The sequence below is a fragment of the Condylura cristata genome, unplaced genomic scaffold, assembly GCF_000260355.1.
Source record: "Condylura cristata isolate star-nosed mole 26May11 unplaced genomic scaffold, ConCri1.0 scaffold00009, whole genome shotgun sequence".
Lineage (NCBI taxonomy): Eukaryota > Metazoa > Chordata > Mammalia > Eulipotyphla > Talpidae > Condylura > Condylura cristata.
The window spans coordinates 43,906,024-43,916,267 of record NW_004567110.1 but is presented as its reverse complement, the minus strand read 5'-3'; the positions used below and the strand labels follow the sequence as shown (position 1 = coordinate 43,916,267).

Here is a 10,244-nt window from a genome sequence, read left to right as displayed (position 1 = left end):
TTAAAAAAAGACATTCCACACTGAATGGGAAAAAAATATTCACATAATATACAACTGACAAGGAGTTAATTTCCATGCCACACACACACACATATATAAATTATATATTTCAATAATGGAAAAACAAACAATCCCAACTAACAAATGGGTAGAAGATATGAATAGACAATTCACCAGACAGGATATCTAGAAGGCAAATAGAGATATGGAAAAATGTTTATCATCACTTCAGATAAGAGAGATGTGCTTTAAACCCCAATGAGTTACCATCTCATACCTATAAGAATGGCACATGTTACAAAGATCCCTAACAACAAGTGCTGGAGATAATGTGGAGAAAGAAGAGCGCTATTGTTGGGAATGTATACCCTGTTGATGGGAATGTAAACTGTTGTAACTGTTAAGAAAAATTATTTGGATTCATCTTTAAAGACTAAAAATGGAAATATCATATAACCCAGTGATCCCACTCTAAGGACATGATCAATGAACATGATCAATGCCAAAAACTATATGCTCTACAGTGCTTATTACATTATTAACAATTGCTAGGACATGGGAGCAGCCTAAATGCCTATCAGTAAACAATAGGATCAAGAAGATATGACATACTTGTGCTATAAAATAATAGTCAAAAGGAAAGGTGAAGTGGTCATTTACAGCAAAATGGAGGGAGTTCAAGGGAACGAGGTGGTAAAGCAAGTCAGAATGAAAAAATATCCTGAACATTTACATAACAGATGATTTGACAAAAATACTTGCAAGAACTAGTAAGTTGATAAACACAGCGAGGAGTCTGAAGGTAAGATGAAGGCAGAAGGGAGAAAAGACAAGGTCATATAAGGAGATGGAGGGAAAAAAGATAATGTGTGTCAGTTGTTCAGCACAATGTTGGACATATAGTAAACAATAAATGAAAACTAGTATTTACATTATTTTAAAATAAGAATAAACACATTTTTTTCTCACCACAGTCTAGGCTTGGAAAAGTAAATTAGCAAAGACTTTTTAGAAGGCAAGCTTCTAACAAAAGGTTTAAATGGACATAGCTTAGCCAGCGATTCTGCTTTCAGAAATTCATCTTACAGAACTGTTCCCATATAACAATGTTTATTCACTGTTGCACTGTTTGTTGTAAGGAGAAACTGGAACTAATCTCAAGGAGGAATGGTTACATAAGTTATGATACATTTAGTTATGTACCTGATACGTACATACCATATTGTCATTCATGTATATGATATAGCTCTAAGATTGTCAATGCCAACCTAGGTAAATTGATATGAAAGGTATTCAACATATCTTAAGTGAAAAAGGCAATTTCTCAAAAAAAATAAAGTATGATTCCATTAGGTATATAATAAAAACAAATGAATAAAGACTTCAAGGATAAATATTAAGGTCAAGTAAACATGTGTTATAAAGAAAGGAGTAGGAATTCACCTTTAACTATATCCTCTGTGCTGTATAAATGAAAAGTAGCAATGTTTTAAGTGTTTTTAAATTTTCAACATTTAAGAACTCTCTATTAGAAGTATTTTTAAAGAAAATCCATTGTAATGGGAGGTGTAAACTCATTAGCAATGTAGATTAAACAATCAAAGATAAAGAGCAGGATTTCTTGAGCTTCAGGGCACAAGCTGCTGAAATTGGTTGCAGAATTGCAGTTGTCTGGAGAGACTTCCACAATTTTCCTATTTTTATCCCCAAAAGATTGAAGGATTAAATGACAGTATAATATGATAAGCTACCTGCATTACGCAAGTCTTTTCTAGTGTTTTAATCCCTCGTGAAAAAAGTAATAAATACACATATCATAGGTAAATCAGAAATGGTACAAAACGAAGTGGGCAATGAAAACTGGGCCATCTAATTAATAAGATTAGTATTCCAAGTCTTAGACAACCTGACTGAGTACCAGTGTGGGTAAAAGAGAGGCAGCTGCAAGGAAGAAAGTGAACACATTGTCCCATCCTTTCATTTTGAGCCCTGGGAGGGTTGGAGGGTGAACCTTTAAGACTAATGTGTGTGTACAGGAAGAAAGAAGAAAGATCTGGCAAGCAGGCTCTCTTCCCAAGATTTCACTCCATTCTCCTCACCCAACTCCCACCCTACCCCACCTGGCAACCTTGGTCAGATTCTCAGCAGAGGTCTCCCTCAAACAGCCCCAAGACATTTCTTGGAGGTGCCTCACAGGCTAGTTTCTCTTCTTGGGAGAGGCTAGGACTAATGAAGCTTCAGGTCCGACCTCTCCTTTCAACTTTGACCCCGAGAGGCCCCCTGGCTCTTCTGGGCCCCCTGGATATCCTCTGCCCTCCCTCCTCTGGAGACCAGCTGGCCCCCCACACTCACAGTCCCGGCAGTTCCACTGAGGAAGAAAGAGTCTTCTTCGAGTGCCTGGCCTGTGGTGGCGGCACCCAGATCTGAGGCTCCGGCAGCGGGGTCAGAGGGGACAGCGGGGTCAGAGGGGGTAGCGGACAGCGCGGAAGCCAGCGGCAGCCAGCCACCGAGCCGAGCTCCCGGTTCAGCCCGGCATTATTGCCGGACTGGCTGCGGCGGCGGGGCAGGACAGGCGGCTGGGCGCTGGCGCTAGCACGGGCGCCAGCCCTGGCGCCGCTCTCGGGGTGAGCATGGTCGGCTGCCGGCAGCCCCGCGATGCTCACGAGCGCAGCGCGCCCGCGGCTCAGCCCGGTGGGTCCCCGAGAGCGGCTCGGCAGCCGTAGCTCCCGCAGCTGCAGCCCCGCCCGCCAGACGCGCGCTGGTTGCTAGGCACCCAGAGCTTCCGCAGAAGGGGTCCAGTATTAGGGTGTGGTGCCAGCAAGATACTTGCAGTGCTTAGGAGGCTGCTAGGACTCTCAACAAATATTGTGGATCCTGCAGCCTATTGGGTCACAGCTACAAAGTGTAGGGTGGGAGGAGGCTGCTGAAACAGGACAGGGTGCTGTCAGGAGAGTCGGGGACCAAAATCACATAGTGCACCACAGGTTGGGTAGCGGGCCGTCAGCAAAATTGATGTTCAGTTCTCAGGGTTGCATTTTTACAATTCAAACTAAGCAGGTTTTCTAGAGTACTAATGTGACTGCGCCTTCCAAGTAATAGTCTAGCAATACCTGACTAGCCCAATCTTAGGTAAGTGACACAGCCATACCAGCCTAGCCGAACTCCCTGTTCTTTTTTGACTCCTTTGTTTGGGTTCTTCTCTAAGTCTAGGCATGTGGCTCTGAGCTAGGAAGCGTAACATCCTGACATACAGTGTGATCTTGACATGTTCTAAATTCTTTACCTTCATTTCCTGACCCCAGTAAAGCTGCGCAAGTTCATACCTGGTAGTAATGGTTTTAAGATACAGCAAAACTAACCACTTTCAAGACAATACTTTTGTTTTCAATGAACTTGATAATAACCTTTCCTAGCTCTTCTGATTAAAACCAACTCAAATTGGACCTACAACCTTAATACTGCACAATTTACTTGTGTGATTCTTACCTGCGATGTACTTACGTAAGAAAAAGATACTAGCATGCTAGAATAGGCTAAGCATGAAGATTACTACCTGGAGAACCTAAGAGTCTGGAGTGTACCCCAAAGTCAGTAAAATAGTTCTGGTGTTGAGATCAAAGTGGAAAACCACCCAACTAGAATTAACTTTGGACTAAGCTAGCACTCCACAGGTGATCAAGTTTTTAAGTGGGCTTCAAGTTTTGCTATCACTTCCTCTCGGCTATCACACTGATGTGCTTTCTCAATCCCAAGCCTTTGGTCATGCTATTCTATCACTAAGGTGTCCAGATTCTACCTCCTTTGTGAAACTTCCCAATCCTCACAGCAAGAATCACCTATGTGTAAAATATATACAGCTGCAAATCCAATTTTCAACCTTCACTCTGCACACCAATACATCACTAGACAAAAGGACCACATGTACTAAAGGATAGATAGTGGCAGACCAGCAACTGGAAACTCAAACTCTTAAGTGGCTATTAATCTTAAAGTCACTCAATTAAAAAAAAGGGGGAGGGTACAGACAGGGAAAGGTTGGTAGTGCAAGAGGCATTCCTTTGAGTACTAAAATAAAGGCCCAAACTCAAAAACTTTTTAATAGGTGACTGAGAAAAGAATAAACAGAAAAGTACTACAGATGCTATTAAGTGTTTTTAATAATAAAAACCAAGCAGACTTGGGGGCTGCTTTTAGGTTAGAAGGCTAGGCCCCTACTCTGTAAGCTTTTCCCTTTTTGAGGAACAAAGAAAATGCAGAGTTGGCAAATAGAATCTAAACATCAAAACAACAGTCCTCCCAAATATTTCCCTGCCGTAATTCCTGGAAGCTGGGAATATATTCCTATGTACTTTGTAGATGTACCTAAAGGGGTTTAAGATGGGTCAACTGTGTTGACCAAGGTAATTCCTTGTAAGCCGGAGGCTGCGGTTATCACAGCTGGAGAAATGTTAATGTGGAAACATACTGTTCTATGAAGATTGAGTACAGGGACCACTGCCCAAGAAATGCAAGAGGCTTCTAGAAAATTAGAAAAGAAATGGGTTGTCCTCTAGAGCCTTCAGAAAGCATACAGGCCTGTCAGCTACTAGTTATAAGCCTAGGGAAACTGGCTTTGGACTTCAAAACTTGACAATGTGTCTAGTCAAGCATGTGGCATCTCTTACAATAGGAAACAAAATATTTTATGTCCATTATGTATTAGGTATTGGGCAGGGTTAGGAAAAAAAGCCTGGCCAGGCCCTCCCTGGGCTCAATGGGTTAAAACACAGCACTATGAAGTTACCGCAGCCACTGAAGCAGAGTTCTATCCCCTGCCAGGGAAGTGACCCACCTGCTGCTCCCCTCACCCCTAAAAAAGCTGGAACTTTGATGTGTACAAGTGGAGAATACAAGTGGATTCTTTTCTACCAGAACCTACTGGGTGGCCCCCTTTTAGGCAGTGATACCATTGCCAGGGAATGAGTTTTCTAAGTAAAATAAGGTGTTAAACCTACATCTGAATAGGTTCTAACAGTTCTCAAAATCATTTAGAGGATTATACCACTCCCCAGGAACTTAACAGCTCCAATTATCATTTAACAACATGCATTTTTTGATTTCTCTATCAACACTATGAAAACTGCTTAAGTAGGAAGCAAGTGGTTCAGTTTAGCATCCTCTATGGCAATTCTAACCCCCTGCAATTTCAACTTCCTATCTTTATTTCACAATTTGTGATTTCTAATAAGAAAAACAAGTATCTATAGACAATATGCTGTCTAGTTTTTTATCCTAGATATTTCTACAGAATCTTCCTACCCATTACCAGTTCAAAGTTGTCATACCAACTAGGATGCTATTTAACTTTCCCCCAACTCCTCCTGCCTAGGTAATTAACATGCTATTTGCACAGATTATAACTACCTTCCTTCTTCAAAATCACCTCTGCCTTTCTAGACAATGGACGCATAAAGACTGAGGGCTTTGTTCTTTTGACCAAAATAGTAAAATAGGTCATTTAAAAATGTACTCTCAGGTTCCATCTAGAGATTACTACAGATTCTCATTTGATTCAACAATTCACTAAGTCACTAAATTTCTTGCAAAAACAGTGGTACATGTAAACATGTAACAATAATTATTAACTACAGTATCCAGGATTTCTATCCAGGATACACTGACTTTAAAAATCCCTAATCGAGAAAAATAGCTGCTTAAAACCAAGGGTCAAAAATTTTTTTTTAAAAAGTATATCTACTTAGTACTTAAAATTGATTCTGGTTCAATAGCATAGAAGAATCACTATAGGCACCTGTTTCACACTGCTGCATGCCCTTGGAGTCAATGAGAACACAACTTTTGACTTATGTGTACTTTGCTAAGTGTTCACTCTGCACTGAAAACTTTCACTACTTTAGGGTGAATGATATATAAAACACACGGTACTACTTATAAAATGCTAACTTTCTACTTTGAGTCACTAGAAGTATCGTGCAAAAGGACATGCATTTCATTTCTTCATTAATAAACACTATTTTAAAATTACTGAAAATGTACCTAAAACATGGGCAGGAAATGCAAAGACAAACAAATGCATAAGAAACTCTTACATGGCATTTACAGGCAAACTAAAGGTTGAGAAAATGGAACTTTAGCAAGATACTTTTTATTTGTAAACTAAACTTTAAAACCTTTATTGCACAAAGGCCTATGTAGTCTTCCTTAGAACAGGCCTACGTTGGCTGATTCAACAGCATTTAAGTGAACATTTATCTTTTAATAAATGTTAAAAGGAATATTTTCCACAAGATTCAACCAGAACCCTCAATTTGTTGATTTGACTTAATTTCATCACACAGATCTGCCTTAAGTTTAGGGACAGTAGAGGCAAACTAACAAAGTCACTAAGACAATATTCCATTTCAATTTGAAAGCAGTTAATGTTTATTAACTGACCAGATTACAAAAACAATCAATGGCAGACACCTGAAAGAAAAAAACAAAACTCATTAAAGAAACCAATTAACATTAAATTAACAAGTTAACACAAAGCACTTCAAGCTGTTATTAAATAACAACTATTTTTCAGTTTTAAGTAGTTAAGTATGTTGTCAAAAAGGAACCAAACCGTCACCATATAAAATTGTTCCTCTTTCCCCACTAAAAAAAGGGTAACGACAGCCAAATTATCATCAATAATGGAAGTAACTGAGTTTATTACCACTATTTTGCTAATACTATTAAGTAAATCTTTGTCAGGATGCTGTGCTCACCTCAGTTCATCCTTCTAATAAGCCTGTTGATCTGGTCTTCCCTGTTGCCAGCATCTCCACCTTCTACAAAATGGGTGGTTTTCTTCTTCATTCCACCTCGTGGAGAAGATAACTTGAAGGGCCAGAGGAAGTTGTTTGCCTCTTTGAAGCGTTTCCCAACAGTATAGATCTCATGAATCAGATCTTCCATACAGATGATGCCATATTTACCTGAACATTATAAAGTCATTAAAATTCAATGCTTTTAAAAGATAATGAAATTCTACGGCATTCAGCAAGCAAATACAGGCAGGAACAATTAGAAACAAATCAAGAGTAAAGAAATAAAGGGAAATGGTTTTATTTAAAGGTCACATTTAAGCCAATGAAACCTATTTCTTAAGCACCTAAGGTATTATGAAAAGGGACACACTAATGAGAATAGCAGGGTGATAAGATGTGAGAAGTAACAACCTTTGGATATTTCTCATACGGAAATTTTTCTTCAAATAGAAGGCACCTACCAAGTGATCGAGCAATCAATGCATTATCTGTTAGGGCAATTCTCTTCTTGTTGATTTTGCCATAGCCACGCTTGTAGATCAATTCATTTACTGACTTAAGGTTTGGGTACCTAAAATGTAAAAACCATACAAATGGGTTAAGATTTAAGTTTATCACCCTCAAAACCCCTAAAATTCTTCTGGCTAACATAGCCAGCTTACTAAATAGAAACCAAAGGAAATAGTCGACTTACCCCCATGCAATATATGGTTCCACAATCCTCAGCATGTTAATTGAAGCTTTGTTGAGCTTAACAAAGGTGCCATTGAAGATCTGACGAAGGCGAAGAAGTTGTAACACCTTTCGGACCTTTGGGCTCACACCATTGATACTGCAGCAAAGACAAGTTCGTGAGGCTTTTATCAGAATTTTTACCAGAAAGGGCAAGAAACTAACCATTATAATTTTGTAAGATGAGACTCACCTAAATAGAAGGACTCCTCTCATGCTATGAGAATATTTTCCCTAGTAAGCTAAATCATTCTTTAACTGCCACTAGTACATTCCCCCAAATATATTATCCACACACACTTGTGATTTAAAATCCCCTAACCCTTTCAAGGATTCCTAATTTCAGTATTCCTGAATCAATACATATACAGACACGTTTTATCTAATTTTGAGGCTAATCCAATGAATAGAGTACTTGGGACTAGTTTTCAACTTAACTGTTAATATTTAAGCCCCTTTACTCTGGCCTCCCCACAAGTGCTTCAGAACCAAGTCACCCAAAAGGAATGCAATGTTTTGGTGGCATCCTGTAGCTTCCCCTTTAAACTCAAGATGCAATAAACACTGAACTTACCCTCTGATCCTGATGACAAATGCCAACTTCGGTTCCGCAGGCACATAGAAGTTCCCAGCTTTTCTTGCCATCCTAGCCATTCGAATCTCAGTTCTGTACATTTGCCTATATTCCTTGTGATAATGCTTAGCTCTTTCATAGATAAGCTTCCTTCTTGCCTTTCGAAGCTGAAAACCAAGAATCAGTTACTCACTCATCTGATTTTTAAACTCTCAATCACAATTAGCAATATCAGTTCTATTAGCAACAACATCAAGCTTATTATTACTACAGCAGGTAACGATGTCTTGCTAAGAAAGAACATCCATCCTGTTTGTAACATGCACCAGCTTAGATGTCAAGTGCCTTTTTAAATAAGTTTACTTACCATCTTTTGGGCAAACTTCTTTCGCAGACGCTTGATCTTCAGCTCTGCGAAATTCCTCCGCTTTTTCTTAAGGGTTTCTGGCACAGAGGGAAGTTTCTTTTTCTTCTCTCGGGTTTGTGGCTTAGCAGCCACCTTCTTCTTCTTCTCCCTGCCATGAGCAAACAAATAGCCTTAGTAATAGCTCACAGATCTTCACCACTTCCATTCTGACCGCACACCTGTCCCTGGGCCAGTCACTGGCCCGACTTGTATTAACTGCTCTAGAATGCTGCGGTTTTAAGATACAGATTCTAGGAGAATCTCCATGCCAGTACCTTCACCGACCACTCTGCTTACAGGGCAGTCACAGCAATCCACGACGAGCCATGGCCTCCCACGACAAAAACATCCACCGCAAAGTAAGAAAAACGTATACTGAGGTTGTTTCAAGACACTGACACCTAAGTTTTCAGCGAGTAAATGTCTAGCAAACCTCAGTATTCCCAAAGAAACAAAATCAAACCCAAACCACCACCTTAACCTTGGTTCAAGTCTCAAGCTCCACAAGCCGAAAGCGAAGACCTGATGGTGGGGTGCACAGTGTTACTACCAACCAAAGACGAACTCGGAGCAGATTCTACTCCACTCAAAAGACGGTAATCCGCACTTAAGTTCAAGCAGCCGATACCGCACGTAGCCAGTCCTCCATACCTCGTTCCCCATTATCTCCAAAACCTCCGCCCTAAGACAACATGCATACCAGCTTCGCTTGGACCACTGCTCATGTCATAGAGCGTCACAAACACACAGATAAGTGGGGAAATGTACAAACTACAGTTATATCGTGGGGGATGAGACAAAGGGTCTCTGGTTTCGGGGATGGAGAAAGATTCTCCACAGGCCGAGAAGCAACTTACTCTGCACCCTCCATGGTTCCAGCCGGAAAAAGAGGAAGTTAGCGCATGCGCTCTGCCCACTTAAAGCGGGCGAGCGCGAAGCCCCGCGACTCTTAGGTGTCCCAGGATAAGCCAGAAAAGAATCCAGAACTGAGAGCTCGCTTTACAGACACGAAGTTAAGAACTGATTCAGCCTCTCACGATTAAATTTTGAGTAAAAAATTTATGTATAATGTATGCACTGATTAGACTCTTTAATCAATATGACAAGAGTTAAGAATGGTGACACCTTGACTACTTGGGGTCCTAGTGCCTAGGCTGCGTTGACAGATACCACTGGAATTCCACCCAATAATTTACGCATATGACGCGCCTCAAGGCAGCGAACTACAAATCCCAGCATGCATCACTTCCACAGCCTGCCCGGCGGGAGGGCAGCTCTTTACCGGGATTGTAGCTCTCATCGCGCTGTTAGTGCCAGCCAGGAAAATGTCTTTTGACCTACATTCCTAAGAGCTAGCTGTGATTCTAAGTCGCTCTCTAGACTCAGCTTTTGGCTGCCTTCTGGGCTCGCTGCCAACCCTAGTCACAGACCGGCGCTCGCGTTGCCGCGCTGCCAAGGTCCTTTCCTTCGTTCCTTCAACTGAAGGGCTGTCTTCCGCAGCGCCTGATTGCAGGTGGGGCCGTTCAGAGTCCCCAGATTAACGAAAGTGACGAGACTGGGACCAGCGAGGACTGGACTGCCGAGGAGGATGGCCAAGGCGCCGCCGACCGCTGGGCCTGGCAGGCGGAGGTCGGGACACCCCACTGCAGGGGGCGTGAACCGCGAAGGGAGGTGGGATGAGGGCTGGAGGCTGCGGCCACGGCCATGTGAGAGGGGCTGCCCCGCCGCGGCTCGGCGG

At 41.5% G+C, this 10,244-nt stretch overlaps 1 protein-coding gene across 1 annotated transcript; it reads right to left on the bottom strand.

The window, feature by feature from the left end:
- Positions 1-6,394: 6,394 nt before the first annotated feature.
- On the bottom strand, positions 6,395-9,450 carry RPL7 (ribosomal protein L7). The gene is made up of 7 exons (XM_012722822.1): positions 9,364-9,450; positions 8,468-8,615; positions 8,101-8,267; positions 7,489-7,626; positions 7,256-7,365; positions 6,753-6,962; positions 6,395-6,465 (listed from the first exon to the last, which is right to left on the bottom strand). The coding sequence occupies exons 1-6, from the start codon at positions 9,375-9,377 to the stop codon at positions 6,754-6,756; spliced, it is 786 nt and encodes a 261-aa protein (XP_012578276.1). The 5' UTR covers positions 9,378-9,450; the 3' UTR covers positions 6,395-6,465; position 6,753.
- Between the last annotated feature and the right edge of the window lie 794 nt (positions 9,451-10,244).